Here is a 25,927-nt window from a genome sequence, read left to right as displayed (position 1 = left end):
CTTCTGTCCCCACCCAGGATGGCATTGACCTCAGGCTTGTGTTCTCAGGACTGAGAAGTGGGCAGGAGAGGAGAAGAATGAGAGTATATCCTAAACCCCCATACAGTCACAAAACTAAAGTAAAGGCGTTTGGAGGGAAATTGCCTTGATGTAAAAATCCCTGCTTCCCACTCTCCCTGCCCCCCACCAGTCCCGAGTCTTGAACTCAGGGTCTGGGCACTGGCCCTTGCCTTGTATGCCCAAGACTAGCACTCTCCCACTTCATCCCCAGCCTTCATTTCCTGCCTTTTGGTCATTAATTGGAGATTTTTACAGACTTTCCCGCCAGGACTGGCTCTGAACTATAATCCTCAAATTCAGATTACAGGCATGAGCCTCCCATGCCCAGCTTCACGTACAATCCTTAAACTAGCTCCACAAACGTGACTGAGGGCTGTTGTCTTTCTCAGAAGGGTGACTTGGTGCGTTGGGGTTAACAGGAAGACCACTTTTCTTCCTTCACAAAAGTAGCTTCTGCTGATTTTGAGTAGACTTTGAATAGATTTCAGAATAAGTAACGGAGATTGATCATCTGAGTTCCACACCTCTGCTTGCGGCTTTAAGGCAAGCATTACTATCGTTGGTCTTCAATTAGCCGAGAGGCAATTGAAGTTTTCCATTCTGAAGTGGGTAATTAGGCAGCTTGTGCTGAGTGGGTTGGCATAACCAGACAAAACTCAAGCTTAGAATGGTCTCAGGGCCCAGCCAACATTCCACACGGCTCTTCTGCAGTGCAATGGCAGTACAAGGCTGAACAGAAGACTTCTTTCTATGCAGAGAATTAGTACTTGCAAACATAATGCCATCATCCCAGAAATCAAAAGCAATACCCACAGGAAGAAGATGGGAGTATGGAATAGCAGATTTGGGTTTTATCTCTAAATTTTACATCTTCATTTTCCTTATGTGTTTATGCCCCTGTGGTCTTGGGCACCCACAGCCTGGCAAGCAGCCACAGACTTGTTTACATGTTGGTTTGGTCTTGTGATTTCCTATTAGAAGGAGTTGTGAGGTGGTAGTCTGAGTGAGGGCCACAAGGCTTGGAAATTAGGCAAAATACCACTGAATGACACAGACCCATCAAGTACTAATATGGGGGAGAACACATTTACAAACAGGATGAAATCTATTGGCTATACAAATTGCCCAAGTGGAGTGAAACAAGAAGTGTGAATGACAATTTAACTTGGGAGATCTAAGTGCTGGGTAGAGCAAAAGGAAATAAAGGCTCGCATAGGCAGAATTTTTGAGTGTTGCCTCTGCCTCGAGTTCCCACATAAAGAGGTAAACTTTCCTTAATCCCTCCAGTGACTTCCTGGGCTTGCCTAATGTTTGCTCTCCCAGGAGAATCCACAGCCTTGAGGCAAAGCTGTCCTTTCCACTCCCTGGTCCCCCACACCAATGACTACACAAGTACTTCCTCTTAGTGGATAGGCAGTCTGGAGCCCAGGGCGCCCTCTTCTCCAATGGGAAGATTCAGTTGACGCCGGAATCTAGTGTCTTCTCGGTCTCCTTGTCTCTTTGTTGACCTCATGCCTCAAAGCTTTCACTCTTTTTTTTTAATTTTCTTATTTATTGTCAAAGTGATCTACAGAGAGGTTACAGTTTCATACGTTAGGCCTTGGGTGAGTGGACTTTGGTTGGGAAGGTCCACGATATATTCATTGTTTTCTCTTTCTCTACAAGTAGAGAAACACAAATATCCATCATCACTCTAGATTCCTTTAGCCTCACTTTGTTGCTGTGTCTGCAGAGCCCCCGACCCATGTAGAGCTGAGGTGATAGAGCACCCCCTTGTAAGGTTATATAGATCTAAGTGCTCTTTATGTAACTAGTATTCAAATTGACAGAGTCCTTGGGAAATACTGTCACAGGCTACCTTTGAGATTGTCATTATCTTCTGTTCCTTCTCATGATCTCTTTTGATTCATACTTAGCCAAGATGCTTTCATTTTCATCCTAGAACCAAAAAGTGACATGCCTGCCTGGTCTTTGATTCCTGTTTCTTCTAATGGGACCTGCTGTGGGACCCTATTTTGTTTTCATGTTCTTTCTACTGTTAATGAATGAAGTCCAGTTCATCATTAAACATGTAGGAATATAAGCATCCCTCGTCCTTGAATTGTATGATTTACAGTTTTGGCTGTGTGATTCCAACACTGTGGAAAATACAGCCAGTAAGAGGACATGAGAGCCTTCATGGCCAGAGTTGATCCCTTGAAAAGCCTGGCTATGAAAGCTGACTCCCAGTGATGACACGTGAGGTCCAAGGATCCTGGCTCAGTCAACACATTCCTTCTACATTTGCCTACCTTGCCTGCCCTCAAGGAAACTTCATTATAGCTACTTTTCTGCATATTTGTGTGTTAGACTATGAAACTATTGTGTCTGCAGATAGTTATATGAGAATAAAGAGTCCACCACGCCTAGCTCTCACTGGATAGCTAGAGGGACTAGGTATCTTACCTTGGCAAGAGTCCTTGAGACTCCGAGGCCTTGCCTATGTGTATATGGGGACCATATTCACTGCTATTCACCTGTGAGGTTTTTCTAAATGGTGCACTCTCAAATAAGTATGTAAAATTATTTACTTACCTTTAAATGGTAAGCTCAGTATAAGCTATGTAATATTTGCTATTCTAACAAGTAGAACTTAGGGCCACTGAGCACAGCCCCAAGTTTTTGTACCCCTCACCTCCAGTCTAGCACCAGAGCATTTTCTCATGCTAAAATTAAAAGCCCATACTCACTTCACAGTCTCTCCTGAAATATTTATTTATAATGCTTGACTTGAAAGAACTCCACAGACTCCGTTCATCTTAGAAATCTATTTAACTTCTCCATTTTCTGAAGGCTCCACTCATTTGAAATAAAAAAAGAGAGGGTTCTGTGAGTCTCCTTGTTTTCTCAACATCAGTGGAAAACACTGACATATTTGCAAGGATTTTGGAAGCTTGAACAACCCCAGGGCTTCCTAGAGGAGAATATCAGGGCCAGGGCCATGCTTTAAGTCTGCATCCCACTGGGGCCCCCCTGAACAGCCCATGCTACAGAAGTCATCCCCTGCAGCCGGGGGAGTCCAGGTGAAGGAAGAGGAGCCATGGTGGATGGTGGCAAAGTGAAGCCTAAGAAGTGGAACTTTTCAACTGCTCTTAGATAGAACTTTTAGTGCATGCATTTGGGAACAGGCGTGTTCTTTTTTTAAGTCTTCAAATTCTGGAAGGTGGTCAGGTGACTTGGCTCACGCCTATAATCCTGTAGCTGAGATATGAAGATTGTGGTTTGAAGGTATCCTGGGCAGACAAATCCATAAGACGGTTATCTGCAGGCTCAAAGTGATAGAGTGCCAACCTTGCGCACAAAAGCCAAACAAGAGTGGGTTCAAGCCCTATTATTGGCATGCGTGCACACACATACACACACACACACACACACACGTTCTGTTTGTAATCATGACTCATGTGTGTAGCACTCTCATTGTCTGAGGTAGTAATATAATTTTTCCTGTTCGGAAGGAGATAGTAAGTACAGAGCTCCCTTGTAAACAGTGCTTGCTGTCTGAATGAGGGGCCTGTGGCTGCTATGCCAATGGAGGCCTGTGCCCCTCTGGGCGAGAGAAAAAGCAGGAGCAAAATGGGTCTTGGTGGCATATGGGAAGCCAGGGGAGCTGGGCCTAGAAGTGGGGTTGTGGAGACCACCGGATCCACGAGTATCACGCTTTATCGTCACAGAGCATCATCACTGGCTTTGCAGTCAGACTAAAATGTAACTCAGGTTTGTTCTGTCATTTGTATCCTTAGGTATGAAAATAAGGATAAAACAGATTTTATATTTAGACATACTTAAAATGCAATAGAAAGACTGAAAGCCATGCAGACTACGAAATCCACCAAAAATAGCTGAGTCAAGGAAAGGTGGCAGGTTGAGGTTGGGGAAGGAATTGTGGATATTGTGTGGGGATGGGGCTTCTTTCAGAATGACTAAAATGTTTTGGAATTAGTAGCGATGCTTACAGAACTCGGTGAATATAGCAAAAACCACTGTGCTATATGTTTTCAAAGGATAACTTTTATGACACGTGAAATTTTATTTCGAGTTTTAAAAACTCAATATGGGAAATCCACGTGACAACTCTGTGTGTGTGTGTGTATGTGTGCATGCGCGCACGTGCGTGTGTGTGCATGTGCATGCACGCACAAGTTTGTGTGCTGGTGTTAAGGCTCGAACTTAGGGCCTTGAGTTCTTATTGAACCTTTTTCACTCAAAGCTGGCACAGCTCCACTTCCAGCTTTTTGCTGGTTAGAGATAAGAGTCTTGCGGACTTTTCTGCCCATACTGACTTTGAACTGTGATCCTAAGGTCTCAGCCTCCTGAGTGGCTAGGATTACAGGCATGAGCCACTGGGGCCCAGCAGAAAACTTGATTTAAAATGGGCCTGTACCTTGACTCTGGCCCACAGGCTGACATTTTATTTATTTATCTATTTTTGCTAGTCCTGGGGCTTGGACTCAGGGCCTGAGCACTGTCCCTGGCTTCCTTTTGCTCAAGGCTAGCACTCCACCACTTGAGCCACAGTGCCACTTCTGGCTTTTTCTGTTTATGTGACACAGAGGAATCGAACCCAGGGCTTCATGCATGCTAGGAAAGCACTCTACCTCTAAGCCATATTCCCAGCCACTGAAAAACATTTTTTTTTTTTTTTGGCCAGTCCTGGGCCTTGGACTCAGGGCCAGAGCACTGTCCCTGGCTTCCTTTTGCTCAAGGCTAGCACTCCGCCACTTGAGCCACAGCGCCGCTTCTGGCCATTTTCTGTATATGTGGTGCTGGGGAACCGAACCTAGGGCCTCGTGTATCCGAGGCAGGCACTCTTGCCACTAGGCTATATCCCCAGCCCACTGAAAAACATTTTAAAGGATCAGATGGTGTGTGTTTTTGGCTTTGAGGAACATACAGTTCCTGATGAGACTTCCCAGTAATGTCATGGCAATTTATGGCAGCCATTTCTTGACTTGCTTGTTCTTCCTGGTCAGCTGGTAAGAAGATCTTGGCTGAATTGTTTGTTTTCCCAGCTGGATACAGACCTTATCCCATAGTCACAAAGCCTTTCTCTCCCCCTTCTCTCCTTTTCTTCCTGCCCCTCCGTAATGCAGGAACCAGGCTGATTCCTATATGAGCCAGATAATGTGAGTATAAGCCTGTAGGATTCCCTGCCCCCCACCCCTGTCTCGCCCAGTCCTGGGGCTTGAACTTAGGGTCTAGATGCTGTCCCTGAGCTTTTTTGCTCAAGAGTATCGCTTTACCACTTGAGCCACAGCTCCACTTCTGGCTTTTTAAAAAAAAACTTAGACAAAACTTTATTTGCATGCAGGCTACTCAAGGCAATGTTTTTTTGTTTTGTTTTGTTTTGTTTTGGCCAGTCCTGGGGCTTGGACTCAGGGCCTGAGCACTGTCCCTGGCTTCTTTTTGCTCAAGGCTAGCACTCTGCCACTTGAGCCACAGCGCCACTTCTGGCCATTTTCTGTATATGTGGTGCTGGGGAATTGAACCCAGGGCCTCATGTACACGAGGCAAGCACTCTTGCCACTAGGCCATATCCCCAGCCCAAGGCAATGTTTTTTTAAAAAAATTATTAATTGTTGTTTTAGAGGTGATACACAGTGGGGTTTCCTTTACATATACCGGGTGATATGTACATTTCTTCCCTTGTGCTTAGTATCAGCGGTTCCTCCTTCTCTCTGCCTCCCTCCCTCCCATCACCTTCCTTGAGTTGCTTAGTTCACTTTCATCAATGTCCGGTGCAGCTGATAGGCCCTCTACTGTATTTTTTTCACCCACTTTCCACTGATTCTGTGCCCTTGTCCCACCTTCCCTCAGATGTGCACGTGTATACACCATATATGAGGTAAAAAAGAGTACTGAGTCATCTGAAAATGATAAGACAAATTAAGAGGTCCTTGGTTTCCTTATCTTTGGGGTTCTTTTCAGTATGTATGCTATTTTATATACGTGTGAAGAGCTGCTTGGGTATTACAATTTGGTCCTTTTCTCTTAAGACTGTCCTCGTTTGGTCTCACCGTGTATTGGTATCTTGAGTCCTGTTTACTTTGTCATATCTCCTTGCATTTTAAGTTGAACATCCACATGTCAGGGAGAACATACTTCATTTGTCTCTTTGATGTTTGCTTACCTCTCTCAACATGATTTGTTCTAGTTCCATCCATTTACCTGCGAATGTCATTATTTTATCCTTTCAAATGGCTGTGTAAAATTCCACTGTATCTAGGTACCACAGTTTTTGGATCCATTCATCTGTAGTGGGGCATCTGGGTTGTTGCCATGTCTTGGCTATTGTGAACAGTGCAGCAGTGAACATGGAGGTGCAGGAGTCCTTGTCCTATCCTGGATCCTGTTGCTCAGGGTAGATGCCTAGGAGCAGTATGGCTGGCTCATAGGGGATGTCTATGCTTAGTTTTTTGAGAAACCTCCAGGCTGCTCTCCAGAGTGGTTGTACTAGTTCCATTCCCATCAGCCATGCAGTGGGGTTCCTCCAGCCTTTGTTGATGTCTGAATTCAGAATATTGGCCATTCTGACTGGGTTAAGATGGACTCTCAGGGTTGTTTTGATTTGCATTTCCTTTACGGCCAGGGACAATGAACATTTCCTCATGTGTTTCTTTGCCATCTTTACCTCTTCTTCTGAGAAGTCTCCCTTTAGCGCCCTTGCCCATTTAATACACTTCTGGCTTTTTTTATATAATTAGTTGGAGATAAGAGTCTCATGAACTTTCTTGCCCAGGCTGGCTTTGAACCAGGATCCTCAGATCTCAGCCTCCTGAGTAGCTAGGATTACAGGCATGAACCACCAACCCCCAGCTAGCCTGTATATGTATTTCTATGAATTAGCCCTGCCTCCTACTCACCAATTACATGCTGCCAATTTATATCTCACCAGGCCTCACGTTAGGAACCTGGGGAGAACCTCAGGGCCAGTATGCATCTTTGGTTGGAAAATTCCCAGCTGCAGTGCAGCTGTGTGCTAGTTCCCAGTGGGCTTTCCCTCCATTCTGGCTGCGTGCCACACTCTGCCTGGGTCAGCTCCAGAATGTCAGGATTTATGAGGCTAATAATACTCTCCTCTCAGACTGCACACCCGATCTGGTGGTATTGAGTAGAGTAGAACAATAAAAGGTGAGATTCACGTGGAAAAAAGAAATTACTTGAGCCAGATGCCATTGGCTCAAGCCTGTAATCTTAGATACACAGGAGGCTGAGAACTGAGGGTGATGATTCAAAACAACCTGGACAGGAGAGTCCTTGACACTCATCTCCAATTAACCACCAATATGAAGCTGGAAGATCTGTGGCTCAAGTGGTAGAGCACCTGCCTTGAGTGAAAAAGCTAAGGGACAGCACTTAGGCCCTGAGTTCCAGGCCCTAGTACCAGACAAAATTAACTAATTGATTAATTAGAGAAGTCACTTCTCATGACTAAGCCCAGGAACCAGAGGGGAGGGTGGGGGTGTCTGTGTGGGAAGGGGTTCTTAGGAATAGCGGTGAGAGAGATACTTCCTCCCTCGCGGCCCTTAGGGGCCATGGGCTTGTGGTCATAACCGCTACTAGGAGTGGAGGTGGGCTCCAAGACTTTTCATTGATATTGTGAAGTGATGACCTGGATGAATCAGGCCAGCCTGTCAGCTTTGTCTTGTTATCTGGATGCCGTTCACACAGTAAAACTTCCAGAATGGTTGGTTGACCTGTCTGTTGGTTGGTTGGTTGATGGATTACATTCCTAATGAGTGCATAATCAACAGACGAATTTCGAAAGCCATAAACTAGGCTGCTGAGTTTAACTTTCATTATGGTTGTGGAGCTGCCCCATGTACTGCACAGGCTGTGTGATCACTGAGTATACTTCTAGACAAAGCTGCCTGACATCTGTGCAGTAGGCTTTTCTGTATTTCCCATTCTGAAAACAGAAGGACCTTCCAGCCTTTTGCAGTTTAAAATGCAAAGTCTCTGGAGGCTTACTCCTAGAAGCGTTCGGAACATTCCCCCCTGAGGCCAGATATTACTGGCTGGTGGAGGTGGAAGTTGACAGAGGGAGCCTGCGTGAACGTGTCCATCACAAGGCAGCAGGCTCTGTCACTCCAGCTGTTGCCAGCCTGGTGTGGCGACTGAGCTGTGAACGGGGAACTGCGGCGGCGGCGGGGGCTGCGGGTCTCTAAATCACATGGCTGCCTTCACCGGCTGGGCAGGACCTACTGCGGCCAGCGGAGAAGCAGGTAAGGGGGCTCAGTGCTCCTTTTGGGGCATCTCTGTTCTGTTCCAGGCGGGGACTAGCTTAAAATCATTTGTGCCATTTGTTAGGGGGTTGTAGTTCCCAATGTCTCTTTTGTTCTGCTCTTTTGAAAGACAGGGCTACTTGTCAGCTCACAATGGCATGGGTAAGATCTGGCAAGCTCTGCAAGCATTCTCATTGTTTATTGTTCTGCCTGAAGAGGAAAAAAAATCATGCAAATCAGGGTGCAGATTCCAGCGGGAGCTCTGCAGGCAGGCACGTGTGTGTATGCGTGGGCATGCTTGCTTGGGGTGCATGTGTGGATATCATGTAATTTTTGCAGCTCTGGTTTTCACATTGGAGCTGGAAGCCAGAATGCCACCGTCATAACTGGGGGGGCTGGTAGCCCTTGGTGTGTGAGATCTTTGATCTGTGGGAGCTCTGCAGATGAATTACGGAGGGGGCTGGCTGGAGGATGCCAGAGTCACATGTCTGCCTTGCCTTTGCCTTTTCGGTAACATAAGTCAAAGGCATTTTCACTCCCTAGACATTGGCGGTGGACATGGAAAGAAGATGGTGAGTCAGCCACATTTAATTTTTTTTTTTTTAGAAAAATGAGGCATGCATGTTTAGTCACGAGAAATACTCCATGGATGTATTTTCTTGTAGCCTGCTCATTGCAACTAAAAAGCTTTACATGGAGAAAATGGAATCACTGTGGTTCATGCATTTTGCTCTTTGGGGTGATTTTGAATAGTGCAGATGCATGCCATTTCTTTTAAGAGTACATATTTTTGTTTTGTTTGGCTTTGATTTTCCCTTTTCTGTTGAAACAAACGAAAAAGATGATCTTTTTTTTTTTTACCATATTGCAAAATGATTAGATTTTGTCCTTGCTTTTGAGAAAGGTAGCTTTTGTGTGTCTGTGAAAGGGATGCCATTTTCACAGGGAAATTGCTGCATAGAGCTGTGTCTGCACATACATGCGTGCTATCTATCTGGGTTTCACTTGGGAGGAGGCGTGTTTTTCAAATGCAGGTTTTCAGATTGTGCAAATGGAGAGATTTTTCAAAAGGAAAGGGAAATTGAGGAAAATGTTCAGAAATGTATCTGGCAGCATTTAGAACTAAATATGTAACTGAACAGCCTGCTGCCTCTAGACTGTCTTTAAGATTTATAGAATAAATGAGTAAAAAATATTTTAGCATACCACATAAGAATAATGGACAACTGGGTATAGATTTGATGAATGCTTGGCATATCTTATGTACAAAAGGCAATAATTTTGATGTTTTTTTGCAGAAAAATATTACATAGATGGTAGAAAAGGGACATGTCTGTACTTTCTTTTGTCATGTATATTGGAAAACATTTTAGTCTTACTCTCTCTTACACACACACACACACACACACACACTTGTTTTAAAGAAAAAACTTTGCAGGGGAATTTAATTTATTCAGCCATACACAAAGCATTTTTTAAATGAATACTACATATCACTCTACCGGGACTGACAAATGACCCTAGTAGACGTATGCTAACCGATGCTTGTTTTGCATGGACTATTTGCTTCCTCTAAAGTCTGCCTTTGGATTTTGGAGGTTGGGGGACGCTAGTATTTTATGCCTTTGGGATAGTTTTTAATTCTTTACCTCTTATGTAACTAAAAAATAGGTAGATTAGGGTAAGGAAGCAAAGACACAAACTGGCATTCACATTCACCTGGTCCCTCCCATCACTCCTCCATCCTTGGATACTTGGGTTTGCTGGCAGGCTTTTCCTAAGGTATAAGGTGGTTCATCAGCCAGTTGTTGTTTGGAGGCTTGGAGACATCTCTGGATCTCTGAAGAATCTAAGAGGTATTTAATTATTTGCCATTAAGAAATATTTGCATTTGGATTTTGGTGACTCATGTCTGTAATCCTAGCTACTTAAGAGCTACTTAAGAGGCTGAGAATTATAGTTCGAAGCCAGCCTGAGCAGAGAAATCCGTGAGACTCATTTCCAATTAACCACCAGGAAACCAAAAGTGGAGCTGTGGCTCAAAGTGGTGCAGCACTAGCCATGAGCAAAAAGGCTCAGGGATAGCACCCAAGCCTGAGTTCAAGCCCCACATCCAACTCCCCAGCCCCCCAAAAAAGGAAGAAGAAGAAATATTTGCAGAACCCTGCCTTTTATTTTTAATTCCTGAACATTCACAGTGCATTTTTACAAATATATCTTGGGTCTCACAATGAGGATATCCTGTTCATTTCACATAGAAACCAATGGGCAGCTCTACAACTGTATTCTCCCATTAACTGGCTAATGGAGACTTCAGGATACAGTACGCTCCTTTTCAATCTGCTGGGTTCCTGCTAACTCATGACTAAAGATCCTACAGGGAATTACAGCTTGGATGTAGAACTGGTGCAAGGTGCTAAAGTTCCTCTTTTTGTAATGGGTGTGCAGATATTAGGACTTGAACTTAGGGCCTGGGCAATATCCCTTAGATTTTTGCTCAAGCTAGCACTCTACCTCTTGAGCCACAGCTCCACTTCCAGCTTTTTGGTTAATTGGAGATAAGAGTCTCACAGACTTCCCTGCCTGGGCTATCTTCAAATCACGGTTCTTAGATCTTAGCCTCTGGAGTAGTTAGGCTTACAGGCGTGAGCCACTGGTGCCTGCCTCCAAAGATCTTCTTTTAAGTTCCATATCCCACATCCCCTCTGTAGACAGTACAATGGTGTGAGGTTTCAGTTGGGCATCCAGGGGGCTATGGTATAGAGACCCACCAACCAGGCTGGGAGACAGGATTTGCAAGTTTCCTGACCTTTCTGAACCTTGGTTTCTTGTTTAACCATAAAGTAAGGAACTTGACATCTTTCTAAAGTGCCTTTGAGACTTGGAAAAAATTATACTAGGTGAAGTGAGCCAGACCCAAAGAAACATGGACTCTATCGTCTCCCTTATAGGGAATAATTAGCACGGGTTTAGGCTAGTCACAGCAGAGGATCACAAGAGCCCAATAGCTATACCCTTATGAACACATAAGATGATGCTAAGTGAAATGAGCTCCATGTTATGGAAACAACTGTTATATCACTGTTGTAATTACTTTCAACCTGCGATGTGAAACCGTAGCTTCTATTATTGATGATCCTCTTGTATGCCCTTCCTGGGGTCGTACCTTCACTATCGCTGTATCTTATCTGAGTACATTGGAAACCGTGTATACAGGTATTAGAACTAGGAAACTGTAAGGGAATACCAGAATCGAGAGACACCGGGTAAAAAAGACAAACGATTACAAAAGCAATACTTGCAAAACTGTTTAGTGTAAATCTACTGAACAACTCATGGGGGGAGAGGGAAAGGAGGAGGGGGAGGAGGTAACAAACAGTACAAGAAATGTATCCAGTGCCTAAAATATGAAACTGTAACCGCTCTGTATATCAGTTTGACAATTAAAAAAAAGAAAAATAAATAAATAAAGTGCCTTTGAGCCATAATTATTTGTGTTCTTAGGAACAGAAGCCAGGGATCTAATTTCCTCTAAAAATACTATCTATAGCCCCATTTTCTGGTTTCTGGTTGAGGGTGTTGTTGTTCTTTTGCTATTGAATGAAGACATAAATACATGTGTGACACACACATCGACAATACCATTGATCTACATATAAGTAAAGTTAGCTCTTGTCACCTGATTCTATTTTCTGCCAGAGCTTGTTCCATGCATTTGACACTGGACTTGCCTTAGGTGTTTATTCAGCATGAAGACTCATGGGCAGCTCATGGGCAGGTGGTATTCTAGGTGTGATTTTTCATGAAATTTCTTGTTTAATTACTTTGTTAAAAGATCTAGCCAATAGGTCCTTAAATGTATTGGTAGGTCATTAAAGGCCCTTGCAACTAAAACTTCTAAGCTGGGCGCCACCAGCTCACACCTGTAATCCTAACCACTCAAAAGGCTGAAATTTGAGAACCTTGAGACACTTATATCCAGTTAACCAGCAAAAAGCTGAACATATAGGAGTGACTAAAGTGGTAGAGCGCCATCCTTCAGTAAAGCAAGAGCTTGAGGGTTTGAGTTCAAGTTCCAGTATTTGAAAAAAATCACGTCCAGGTGCCAGAGCACCACACCTGCTACTCAGGAGGCTGAGGATTTCAGTTCCAAGCCAGCCCCAGCAGTAAGAAACATGAGGCTTATCTTCAGTAGACTACTTACTAAAAAGCCAGAAATGGAGCTGTGACTCAGGTGGTAGAGCGCTAGCCTTGAGCAAAGGAAGCTTAGAGACAGTGCCCAGGCCTTGAGTTCAGCCAATATAAGCACACACACACACACACACACACACACACACACACACACATAAGTCTGGAATTTTGCTGTTTAATTAGAGATAGTCTCTCAGACTTTTCTGCACAGGCTGGCTTTGAGCCATGATACTCAGATTTCAGCCTCCTGAATAGCTAAGATTAACAGGTATGAGCCATTGGCATAAAGCCAATTGTTACCAAATTTTATTTGTCTGCCCCAAATTTAAAATTGGTCTTCCATAGCTTATTGTATGATTTTTGACACTTTTTGTGCCAGTACTGGCCTTGAACTCAGGGCCTGGGCACTGTCCTTTAGCTATTTTGCTTGACTGCTCTAATGCTTAAGCCACATCTCTACTTCCAGCTTTTTGGTAGTTAATTGGAGATGAAGAGTCTCATGAGCATTCCTTCCTGGGCTGACATCAAACCTGGATCCTCAGATCTTAGCCTTCTGAGTAGTCATGATTACGGGTTTAACCACTGGCTCTCCCCACTGAGTGTGTGTTTTAGGGAATCAAGGTTATACTAATCTATAAATACAGTTAACTGAGTTGCTGCACAGTTTCTAATAATAGTGCCTTTGTTTAAAAAACTGTCTATTTTACTAATTGAAGCCTTTTTATTAGGAATACATAGATGTTCTGCCAGGCACTGGTGGCTCATGCCTATAAACTTAGCTACTTGGGCTGATATCTAAGAATCATGGTTTAACGTCAGCATGAACAGAAAGGCCTGTGAGACTCTTTATGTCCAATTAACCAGTAAAAAGCTGAAAGTGGAGCAGTGGCACAAATGGTGGCATGCCAGCCTTGATTGAAAAGTCCAAGAGAGAGCAGCAGTGGCCCCTGGCCCAGTCTCTAGCTTGCCCACCCCTGGTCTGGAAGCCAAGACAGATAGTCATTTAAAAATCTCAAGTGGATATAATTGCTCATTTGGTAAACAGTATGAAGGACAGAAAGATCAATGCTAGCAGAGAAGGGACAAAAGAGGTTTTATTGAGTCGGTGGAGGTGGGAGATCAGATGAGTTTTATAACTGTCCTGGCCTCTAGTGATCCACCCATATGTGAACCTGAGTGGAGCCCCACATGGGTATGCCTTTTGAAGTCAGCATGTTAGAAGAAATGGGCAGGCCGGGCTATAAGAATACAGATAAGGTCCCCTTAGATCTGGCACAGGGAGTGCTGAGTTAATCATTTTTGTAGATGGTGATGATTTGCTTTGGAAAGGATGTACCAAACCAAAGATGAAGACCTCAGGGAGATGGCTTTCAATATTAAGATGTAGTGGGCAGAACAGTGGGAGAGAAGGAATTTGAGAGGAGAGGTTTTGGAAAGCAGAGATTTCCAGTGCTCCATATTGCCTGACACGTTTCTCAAGGTAAAGATTCATTCTTCCTACCTCTGCTCGGGCCCTGCCTTCTGGTTAAGTTTGAGCAGAGCCCAGCTCCCATTGGTCAGATCTTGGGACCAAGAGTGATGTTCTTCAGTCATAGGAATGGCAGGGGCCCTCAAGAAGATTAACAGCATATGTGTCCTAAAAGCACCATGGCAGACGGACACTTGAGCAGCTGTCACAGATTACCATCTTCAAATATAGGCTTTTTAAAAAAATCTGGATACTAACTCATCAAGAAGTCAGTCAGTGCCTGTTAATTTGGCTTTGGATCATCTGCCATAGCATTTCTCTTTTAATCTGTTCTCACCCCATACCCCTCCTCTTTAACCACAAATGACTTATCAGTCTATGTAATTCAATTTCATTACTGTTTGGCATCCAAACCCTGCAAGCAGGAAAAAAAAAATTCCAACGAAGCTGCAGACAGTTTTAATCTGTCTATGAAGACATTGAAGAAATAAAAGGCATCTGCTTTTCTAAAGTAATTTGCTTTTCCCATGTGGCATTAGAATAGTGACAGAGAGCCTGTCTATAGCTACTGGAGAGAGAAAAGCTTAAACAGAGATGAGTGAGTGAGTGAGTTAACACATGTTTCTGGGCTTCTATTCTTCCTCTATCTGTAGGCCTAGGCTCCATAAACTGTATCCAGGTGGCTCCTAAGGCAGAGTTAAGGGGCAGGCAAATCTCTAGAACCCTCAAGGTTGGTCCTGTAGTGAAACTCAAATGAGCGGGGTATTACGGTCTATATTCTGCTTGGTGATGACTGGGGTATGTCTTACTGGTGCTGTTGCTTATTTACTGGGTCGCTGGCTTTTTTGCCATTGTTTGGGTCTCATAAAATAACTCAGGTTTGTTTTAGTGTGCTGGGGATCCAATCCAGAGCTGTATGTATGCTAGACAAGTACTCTTAACACTGAGCTGTACCCCCAAGTTCTCAGAGACCTTTTTTGGGTGGGGGGAGTTGTAAGGCTAGCACTCTACCACTTTGAGCTGCAGCTCCACTTCTAGATTTTGAGTGGTGAATTGGAGATGAGCATCTTAGGGGGACTTATTTGCTGGGGATGGCTTCGAACCACAATTCTCAGATCTCAGCCTCCTGAGGATTACAGGCATGAGCCACCTATGCCTAGCCTCAGAGGTCATTTTTAAACTGAAAATAGCTCCTCCTTAAATCAGTGACTTTTTTGTGGCTCTTTTGTGTTGGCAGACTGCAACTTTGGGAGTTTTCAACCCATACATTTTAGTGATGACAGTTATCATGCATGTAAAACCTGCCTGTGTGTGCATGTTTCATGCATGTTTATATCTCACATACATGTCTGACAAAACAGAATTGGGAAGATATGTCACAATATTTCCAAGAGAAATAGCTCTTTTTTCTTTTTTGGTACTGGGGATTGAACAGCTCTTCTCTTTCTTGTCCCACTTACTATACCACTGCTGTTAAAATTTTTCTTGGGAAAATGATTGGCAGCCCATCTTAGAAAGGTCTGCTATTCTCATAAGCCACCTACAATACTGCAACTTGGAGTAAATATTTGTGACTATAAATATGTCTGAGAATTGTACAAAAATACGGTTGTCAATATTTTTGTATCTTTTTGATTGAAAGAATGATGGAAGGAGTGGCACTGATTGTACTCATTAACCTGACATTGAATTGAAACTATAGTTAAGAGATAATAGATTACTTAAGAGATAATAATAAAAAGGGATGCAGTTGGTGTATGCATGTCTGCCTATACTCAGTTTATGTGTGTATGTGTGTGGGTGCCAGTACTGGGGCCTGAACTCAGGGCCTGGGCACTGCCCCTTAGCTTTTTCACTCTAGGCTAGCACCTGCCCCTTTAGCCACACCTCCCCTTCTGGGGTTTGTTGCTAGTTAAGTGGACATAAGTGTCACAGATTTTCTTGGCCCAGATGGCTTTGAACAATGATCCTCAAATCTCAGCATCTTGAGTAGCTAGGGTTACAGGCGTGAGTCACCTGCATCCGGCAATGAATGTCTGTCTTTAATATCTCATGTTGCATTTGTAACACTTCAGCACACGGCTTCCTGCTTCCTGTGGCCTGGTATGTGTTTAGTACTGTTACTGTGCATCAGACATGACCGTGGAGACTGATATGGGGAAAGTATGGACTTAGCCAGGCACTAGAGGCTAATGCCTATAACATTAGTCGGGAAGCTGAGACCAGAGGATAAATGTTTAAAGCCAAACCAAGCAGAAAAGTCTGAGAGCCTCTAATCTGTAATTAATCACCAAAACAACCAAAAGTAGAGGCGTGGCACGAGTGGTAGAAAGACAGCCTTAAGCAAAAAGCTAAAGCACAGTGCCCAGCCCTGAGTTGAAGCCCAAATAAAAGTACACGTGAGGGCACGTGTGCCTGTGCGCACACACAGAATGCGGATTTACCTCTGTAAAGTGGTCCATGGGGATTATCAGCATGAGTCTCCTTGCAAGTAGGGAGAATGGGTTAATTAGGATCCATGATTAATTTCTCGTTCTTCTTCTAGACAAGCAGATGCCCAGAGTCTGGAAGTGAGTCCGGAAACAGCCCAGGACTCACGAGATGAGAACCCACAGACCCTAGCCACATCATCTGAATCATCTCCTCCTTGGGGAGCCCCAGCACTGCCCCAGGAGGGCCGGAGCCGATCAGGAACTTTACCTAGAGATTATAGGTATTCGGAGGAGAACACGCCAGCTGACTTGAGACCCCAAGCCAAGGGCACCCTTTCACCCCCACATGGTCAGGGACAAGACTCGTGGCCGCTGAGAACAGCTCTGCTCCCCAAGAAGCCCCCCCCACAGAGGCCTCCCCCACCCAAGCGCGAACTCAGGAAGTACCGGGGCCCAGACAGCGCCCCTGCAGACACTCGCCTGGCCGCCCCTGGCAAGCCCTGCCCAACACCACCTTCTGCGTCCCTAGGTGCAAGCGTGCCCTGCCCGTCTCTTTCCCACAGTCCCTCTGTGTTCAGCAGTGTCCATCCCCAAGACAGCCAGCATGTGAATGTGGACACCTGCTGTCCTCAGTCACAAGTGCCGCAGACTTCCAAGTTCCAGCCTCCGCAGTCATCCACCATGGAGACCTCTCGCTCCCCCTCTCCGCAGTTCGCCCCACAGAAGCTGACAGACAAGCCTCCCTTGCTTATCCAGGATGATAATTCAACAAGGTATTGCCTTTGACCCTGCTGTCATATGTCCATCCTGTGTCCCAAGCCTCCTCCTGTATGTGTAGGCCTCAGCAACCAGTACCTTGTGTCAACTTGAGACACTGGATTGAAATTTGGTCTTGGGGAATTAGCTGGAGGAAAAGCCTGGACTCCAGTGATTTTTTAAAACTCATTCATTGGGAGACTGCTCTTGCCTGCAGGAAATGACCACTCCTGAATCCCTGATCCCTGATCCAAACGTCTTTATTTCTATATGACCTTCAGGCACCTGCGCTCTGGGCTTGTTTTTCTTGTGCATTTCATATTTTGGATGATAATTCAGATAACCTAAACAAGAGATAATTAGATGAGGCTGATGTTTTATATAAAGTCCAATATTTTCTTTCTTTTTTTTTTCTTGCCAGTCCTGGGGCTTGAACTCAGGGCCTGAGCACTGTCCCTGGCTTCTTTTTGCTCAAGGCTAGCACTCTACCATGTGAGCCACAGCACCACTTCTGGCTTTTTCTGTATATGTGGTGCTGAGGAATTGAACCCAGGGCTTCATGTATACAAGGCAAGCACTCTACCATTAGGCCATATTCCCAGCCCCATGTCCAATATTTTCATGCTCCTTTTTTCCTAAATTTTTAAAATAATGAAACGATCAGTAGGGCTGGGCTCTGTGGCTCACAGCTGTAAATATAGCTACTCAGGAGGCAGGAATTGGGAGAATCAAAGTTCAGAATTAGGCCGGGTTCTGGTGACTCATGCCTGTCATCCTAGCTACTGAGAATCTCAGTTCCAAGCCAGCCAGGGCAGGAAGTCTGTGAGATTCTTATTTCCAATTAACCACCAAAAAGCTGGAAGTGGAACTCTGGTTCTAGTAATAGAGCATGAGCCTTGAGTGAAAAACTACGGGACAGTGCTCAGACCCTGAGTTCAAGCTCTTGTACTAGCAAAAAAAAAAAAAAGCGCAAATGAATATTAAACAGCAGGAACTCGCCCCCAGGTGCCTGTAGATATCTTGAGGCTAATAGTTTGATTTGGACCAAGCTACTTCCAACTTCCCTCTAATCCTCTTCCTTTTCCAAGAGGCACAATCCTGGTGGCTTCAACTAGCTGGGTGATGGACCAGTTGCTTTGAATCAGCTTCCCTTGGGGGGCCAGGGGGGCTGCAGCCTGATGAGTCCTGGGTTAGAGTTTGAGCCTTTCACTATCTCAGAGAATGGCCCTTCTCTTTCCAGAATTGAGCGGGTGATCCACAACAACACCACTGTGAAGATGGTGCCCATCAAGATCGTGCATTCGGAGAGCCAGCCAGAGAAGGAGAGCCGCCAGAGCCTGGCACGCCCGGCTGAGCTGCCCTCCCTGCCTAGTGGGCTGGAGAGAGACCAGATCAAGACACTGAGCACATCGGAGGAATGCTACTCCCGTTTCTGTGTGTACACACGGCACAGCGCCGAGACCGAGATCCCAGCCAAAGCCCAGCCTCCTGAGCCACGGTCCCCAAACACTCCCACATCTTCTGTGAAGGATGGTAGCACCTCCTCTCCAGGGTTCAGCTACGTGAAGGCCAAGGAGAAGACAATGGAAGATCTGAAGTCAGAGGAGCTGGCCAGGGAGATTGTGGGAAAGGATAAGTCCCTGGCTGATATCCTGGACCCCAGCGTGAAGATCAGAACCACCATGGATCTGATGGAGGGAATCTTCCCCAAAGATGAACATCTCCTGGAGGAAGCTCAACAGCGGAGGAAACTGCTCCCCAAAATCCCCTCACCCAGAACTACAGAGGACAAGTGAGTAGAGACGGATTCTAGTGAGAGCTTGGATCCGGCCCAACATGTCTTAGGCTTAGAAAGGAAGAAGAGCATGATTGTTTTCTTTGGAAGACGAATATTATAGGGGTACCTAATGCTTAGCATTTTTCTAGAAATGTCCCTACAGAGAAAGTAAGGGTTAATGATACTGTCCCCCTCGGTGTGATGACTTTGGATCATGCAGATTCACAGTGCAGAATCTAAGCTCCTTAGCTTGCAGCTGGCATGATTATGATTGTGACTGGATCTCCTTTCCTCTGGGGCCATCTCTCCCCTCACCCCCACCACAGGATAGCTGGCAATATCAGATGATAGTTTTGGCTGCTTCGCTGCAGAGCTGCTCCTGACATTTAGTGGAAAGACATCAGGGATACTGCTCATCAAACCTTGTATAAACCAGAGGCCAGTGGCCCCTGCCTATAAGCCTAGCTACTCAAGAGACAGATCTGAGGATCACACAGTTCAAAGCCAGCCTGGGCAGGAATGTGTGTGAGGCTCTTATCTCCAATTAACCACCAAAAAGCAAGAAGCAGAGCTGTGACTCAGGAACTAGCCTTGAGCAGAAAAGCTAAGAGCCAGTCCACAGGTCTTGATTTCAAGCCCCAGTACTGGTTTATAATAGACACAACACCTTGTACACAGGACTTCTGTGCATAGGGAACCACTGAACGTAGAATATCCCCAGTGCTGACGTTAAGAAATCCTATCTTAGTGTGGGCTCCTGACTATCTGTCTTCTGTCTGTCTGTCTGTCTGCCTGTCTTGTCACCTATTTTTGAGGGATATCACAAGCCATGCCAGGGGTGGGAAACTTTTTCCTGCTAAGGGCTATTTGGTCTATGATGTTAGTTAGTTGGCATTGAGATTTATGTTGCTATGGAAATAGTTCCTAGATCCTTTTTTTGTTTGATGCCACTGTCCCTGAGCCTTTTTCCCCCTCAAGGCTAGCACTCAAACCACTTGAGCCATAGCTCTACTTCCAGCTTCTGTTGTTGGTGTAATTGGAGATAAGAGTCTCACAGACTTTATTGCCCAAGCTGGCTTTTAACTGCATGCTTAGATCTCAGCCTCCTGACAGGTAGCTCATACCTGTCATCCTACCTACTAGGTTCCCAGCTCCTAGCTTTTTAAAAAAAAATTAAATTTTGAATCCTGCCTACAGTTGCCTTGACAGGCTCTGCTCAAATGATTTCTCAGGCCTTAGCAGGCCAGATGTACCCCACTTCTTGTCTAGGCTCCGGATAGGATATTGAGCAGCTGTTTCATTCATGAGACGCCCTTGGTTAATTTCGGGACGAAGGTATAACATATCAGTTGAGTGCTTACTAGCATGCCTAAGGTCCTGGGTTCCTTCTCTAGGACTACATCAATCAATCAGTCAATCAAAAGTTTTCCACCACCAGACTTCCAAACCTCAGGATTCTCAGTGTAGTTACTATCTAGGAGTCTTTCCAATGACAGTTATTCCTGGTAGGATGGGAAAGGGCAATGTCACTCACAGGGGCCATATGGAAGTCTGAAAATGTGCCTATTGATTAGGTAGGGTCCCAGGATGCTTCTCAATTTCTGTAACAGCATGGACCTACCACACAATGAATAGGATAGCCCCAGATGTTAGTAGTGCTGACAGGAGATGCCTAACAGAGGTAAAGGCTTAGGTCTGAGTGTATGCCTTCCTTAATGAGTAGGAATTCTCTATCTCTCCCCACCCCGTGTGTGTGTGTGTGTGTGTGTGTGTGCATACATGTGTATGTATGCGCGCCAGTACTGGGGCTTGAACTTAGGGCCTGGATGCTGTGCCTTAGTTTATTGGCTCAAGGATGAGCCACACCTCTACTTAAGCTGTTTGTTGGTTAACTGGAGGTAAGAGTCTCATGGACTTTCCTGCCTGGGCTGGCTTCAAGCTACAATCCTCAGATTTGAGCCTCCTGAGTAATTAGGATTACAGGTGTGAGCCACTGATACCCGGCTAATGTTTTACTTCTTTATACCCCTTTGGGGAAGGTTGAGTTTTTGTTTGTTTGGTTTTGCCCCTGTAGCTGTCTCATTTCCCTAGTTAGTGCCCTCTGGTTAGTGCCAGTTTTATTTGTCACAACCCAGGGAATGGGTCCAAAGGGGGAATGAGTTTCTGTGAACATGGTTGCAGCTAACTGAAACTGTAATCTCTTTACATAGGAAAGAGGAGCCAAATGTGCCCGTGGTCGTGTCCCTGGCCACCAATTCCACATACTACAGTACATCAGCCCCCAAGGCAGAGCTGCTGATCAAGATGAAGGACCTACAAGGGCAGCAGGAGCCTGAGGACTACGTGGGGACTGACCTGGATCATGACCTGTCAGTGAAGAAGGTGGGAAAGTGGAGCCAGGTGTAGTGGTTCAAACTCCCAGCTACTCTGGAGTCTCAGGCAGGGGGAACTGGGCAACAAGACATTCATTCAGGCACCGATGGTTCATGCCTAAAATCCTTCCTATTCAGAATCTGAGATCTGAAGATCGCAGTTTGAAGTCAGCTTGGGCAGGAAAGTCCATGGAACTCTTATTACCAGTTAACCAGAAAAAAAGCCAGAAGTGAAGCTATGGCTCAAGTGGTATACCTCCAGCCTTGAGCCAAACAGCTAAGGGATAGCATCCAGGCCCAGAGTTCAATCCCCAGTTTGGCACCAAAAGCCAAACCAAACAAAAAGACATTCACATTGAGAGTACTAGGCAAATGAGAGGCACTTAGATCACTCATTTCTACCCCAGCAGAGACCCTGACCACTGCCTGAGGGTATGTGCTTAGTCTCATACAAGATAAGGAAATGTGAGGTCAATGAGTAAGCCCTTTGTGGTTCATTATGTGTGTGTGTTTTGGTGCCTACACCGGGGTTTGAAATCAGGGACCTGCACTCTTGCTTTTAGCTTTTTCTTAATGCTCTGGAGTCATGCCTCTGCTTCCCGCCTTTTTCTGGTTAACTGGAGATAGGAATCTTTCAGGTGCATTTTCCCCCACTGGCTTCAAACCTCAGTCCTCAGATGTGAACTTTCTGATTACCTAGGATTACAGGCCTGAACCACTAGCACTTGCCTTTTTTTGTTTGGTTTTGAAACAGGTCTTGCTGTGTAGCACACTCTGTCCTCAAAGGCAGAATCTTCCTGCGTCAGCCTCCCAAGTGCAAAGATAATAGACTTTGCACACTATGCAGAATTGATTTTTCTTTTGTTCTTTGAACGCAGTCTAGTCCCTGCTAGCCAAGTGCTCTACCACTAAGTTGCATCCCACTCTTTCATCTGAAAACCTTTGAAAGCTAATGTCTGTATTTGCTTAGTGGCCCCTCAAAAAACAGGAAAAATGTATTTTTGATTAAAGAAATTTTCATAAGACATGTAAAGGAATCAATACAGAAATTAGACACTAGTGTGCTCAGTTTCAGGGCAGCCCCTCTGAGGTGGAGGTTGTTTTCTTGTTTTTTTTGTTTGTTTAGGTGAGGGGGACTGGAGTTTGGACTCAAGGCCTGGTCACTGTCCTTTAGCTTAGCTTCTTTTCATAAGGCTAGTGCTCTACCACTTAAGCAACACCTCAACTTCTGGCTTTTGGGTGGTTAGTTGGAGAAAAGAGTCTCATGAAACTTTCCCACCTGGGCTGACTTCCAACCTCGATTCTCAGATCTCAGCCTCCTGAGTATAGCTAGGATTACAGGCTTGAGCCACTGGTGCCTGGCTTTCTCTGTGAAGTCTTTAATTTGAACACAAAAACTGAGAATGAAGCATCATATAGGCCCTATCAATCCTTGCAAAGCCATTGGTGGAAGTAACATCTACACCTGAGCAGCTTTATAGTATGTTTAATAGGGTGTTAACAGGATAGAACTCAAGCTTTTGTTGTTGTTGTTGTTGTTGGTGGTGGTGGTGGTGGTGGTGGTGGTGTGTGTGTGTGTGTGTGTGTGTGTGATGCTCGTTTTATTAATGAAATGCAGCTCACTTACCCGTAAGTCCTTCATTCCTTAACGGTGCACATTGTCTTTCGCTCGGCCGGGTTGTGCAGTGGCTGTGTCTGTCAGGGCATGGTCATGAGTGTCTCCGTGCTTCCCTGTGCCTCTCTAGCAGGAGCTCATTGACAGCATCAGCCGGAAGCTGCAGGTGCTCCGGGAGGCCCGAGAGAGTCTGCTGGAGGACATCCAGGCCAACAATGCACTCGGAGATGAGGTGGAGGCCATCGTGAAAGATGTCTGCAAACCCAATGAGTTTGACAAGTTCCGGATGTTCATCGGGGACCTGGACAAAGTGGTGAACCTCCTGCTGTCACTGTCAGGCCGCCTGGCCCGAGTGGAGAACGCTCTCAATAATTTGGACGACAGTCCATCTCCTGGAGATCGGGTATCTGCAGATGCATCTGACCAGGAAACCAGGGTTGGGGAAGTCCCATGGGAAGGCTGTATTGGGGGTGCTGGGAACACTTCTGTGCAGATCCCAAGGGATGTCAGGCAGCCTCAGAGTTTTCACTGACCACCTGGTAGAGAGCACAGCCCCAAAGTTGCTACATTTTAAAGGGCTTGGCCCTGCTTTAGTCCTGGCCTCTGTGTGTGTGTGTGTGTGTGTGTGTGTGTGTGTGTGTGTGTGTGTGTGTGTGTGTGTGTGCGCGCGCGCGCGCGCGCTCGCATGCGTGGGGGGGGTGGGGGGGTGAGAGAGAGAGTGTGAACTGGGGCTTGAACTCAGTGCCTGAGTGTAGTCCTTTCGCTTTTTTTGCTCACGGGTGGAGCGCTACCAGTTGAGACATTTCTGGCCTTTTCCGGCTTTTTGGTGGTTCACTAGAGATCAGACCCTCCTGGGGTTTCCTGCCCAGGCTGCCTGTGAACCGTGATCCTCAGATCTCAGCATCCTGAGTATCTGGGATGATACGCGTGAGCCACCAGGGCCAAGCTAGTCCTGGCCTTTCCGCGGGCTCATTTCTCTGTTTCTCCCTCCCCAGCAGTCCCTACTGGAGAAGCAGCGCATCCTTACCCAGCAGCACGAGGACGCCAAAGAGCTCAAGGAGAACCTGGACCGGCGGGAGCGCATTGTGTTTGACATCCTCGCCAGCTACCTTAGCGAGGAAAGTCTGGCCGACTACGAGCACTTCGTGAAGATGAAGTCTGCTCTCATCATTGAGCAGCGGGAGCTAGAAGACAAAATCCACCTGGGCGAAGAGCAGCTGAAATGCTTGTTTGACAGCCTGCAACCTGAGAGGGGCAAATGACAGCCCCATTGCGGCAGAGGGCAGGCACGAGGCCTTGAGGCTGGGGGCCAGAGTGCAAGTGAGGACCCCAGCCCACATTAATCTCCTCGAGAGAGTTCTCTCCAGGAGCAAAGTGGCTGATAGAAAAGCAATAACATCTGTGTTTGTCTGGGATAACTATTTAATGTGTTTAGTTTCCTTTGGAATACTGAGAATGCTACATGACTACCACAGGGCACTGAGCGGTGCTGACTGGCAAGACCCCCTGTGGCAGTCCAGGGCTGTGCCCTGAGGGGCACACTCAAAGTGGTCCGTTTTCAACACCAGGGCTGCATATCCTCCTGTGTCCCTAAGGTACACGACAGGGGAGACCCTGGTGCACATCTCCCCATGATTCATCTGGGCACAGGTGGCCATGTGTTGTCTTTGCTTGTTCAACAGTGAGCATTGGTTGTCTGTATCATGTAATGTTCTGTGATCCAGCAAAATCATGAGGGTGATGATGATGACTATTTATTAACATGTGGAAATGGTTTCATGATGGTTCAAAACCAACTGTGAAATGAATAGTCTACACGTTGGGTGCACTCATTCTAAGCTTCAAATTGCCATTGAAAGAAATCATGTGCATGCTTTACAACACACACAAAACAAATAGCTGTAGTCCTCATCAGAGTTGAAATGGTGGCTTTCCAGCCAAGTAAATTTACTCGGTTAAAAGTGTGTCCAGTAATAGTGTGCTTGTTAGCTATTTCTTGCCTGAGACCAATGAAATATTTCTTAAGTTACTTTCCCCTAGGACATTCGTTTTCTCTCTCTCTCTCTCTGTGTGTGTGTGTGTATGTATGTGTGTCTGTATTAATTAATGATAATTGGCTTTTCTGTTTTTGCCTTCAAGTCTGTTAAGATACCATGAGAGCTACATCCCACGTACTCTAAAAGCCTTTCCTCTGGTTTTGCAGAGGTCCTGTGCACTATCTCAGATCTAAACCTGATCTTTTCCTGCCATAGAGTTTAAATATTATATACCCTTTCTACTAGTTGAAATGGAAAGATTCTAAAGAGAGTTTTACTTGTTCAAGCAACACTGCTACATTGTCAGTTTCCAACTGTCAAGTCACGGTAGAAAATCCAAAAAAGGATTTGCATAAAGAACTCTCAGAACCCAACAGTAGGGGGAAAAATCCAAAATTCCAGCCCAATTAAGAAATGGGCAGAAAGCCAGATGCTGGTAGCTCACACCTGTAATCTAATTACTCAGGAGACTGAGATCAGAGGATTGAGGTTCAAAGCCAGCCTGGGCAGGAAAGTTTGTGAGACTTTAGTCTCCAAGTAACCACCAAAAGAAGCCAGAAGTGGAGCTATGGCTCACGTGGTAAAGTGCTAGCCTTGAGCAAAAACACTCAGGGACTCAGCACCCAGGCCTAGAGTTCATGCCCCACAAAAAAAAAAGTGGGCAAAATATTTGCAAAGGCACTTCTAAAGATTTACACACAGCCAAAAGTTACCTGAATAGAATGCTCAAGTACTCATGGCTTCATTATAACGTGGGTCTGCTGTGGTTTTCCAAAGTGTTCATCTAATTAAATGCATGGTTAATGGGGAGTGAGTCCCTTAGAGGACTTGATGTTTGGCGATGTTAGAGGCTCTGTGCCATCAGAGATTATTTGAATCCTCATTTCCCCCATAGTTCCATGAAAGAAGTTCCAGCTGGTGGAGAGATTTTGTGCAGTGCACACAGCCATCCCCAAGCA

At 45.5% G+C, this 25,927-nt stretch overlaps 1 protein-coding gene across 1 annotated transcript in view; it reads left to right on the top strand.

Annotated features, from left to right (window-relative positions):
- Shroom2 (shroom family member 2) overlaps positions 1-24,961 on the top strand; it is a 71,060-nt gene extending 46,099 nt beyond the window's left edge. The window contains exons 6-10 of the mRNA XM_048335499.1: positions 16,526-17,185; positions 18,409-18,960; positions 21,156-21,327; positions 23,063-23,335; positions 23,928-24,961. Coding sequence (XP_048191456.1) covers positions 16,526-17,185; positions 18,409-18,960; positions 21,156-21,327; positions 23,063-23,335; positions 23,928-24,194 — 1,924 coding nt within the window. The 3' untranslated portion in view covers positions 24,195-24,961. The remainder of the gene's footprint in view (positions 1-16,525; positions 17,186-18,408; positions 18,961-21,155; positions 21,328-23,062; positions 23,336-23,927) is intronic.
- The last annotated feature ends 966 nt before the right edge of the window (positions 24,962-25,927 follow it).

Source organism: Perognathus longimembris, chromosome 28 (assembly GCF_023159225.1).
Source record: "Perognathus longimembris pacificus isolate PPM17 chromosome 28, ASM2315922v1, whole genome shotgun sequence".
Classification (NCBI taxonomy): Eukaryota; Metazoa; Chordata; class Mammalia; order Rodentia; family Heteromyidae; genus Perognathus; species Perognathus longimembris.
The sequence above is the reverse complement of the archived record's forward strand: the minus strand, read 5'-3'. Positions and strand labels throughout refer to the sequence as shown.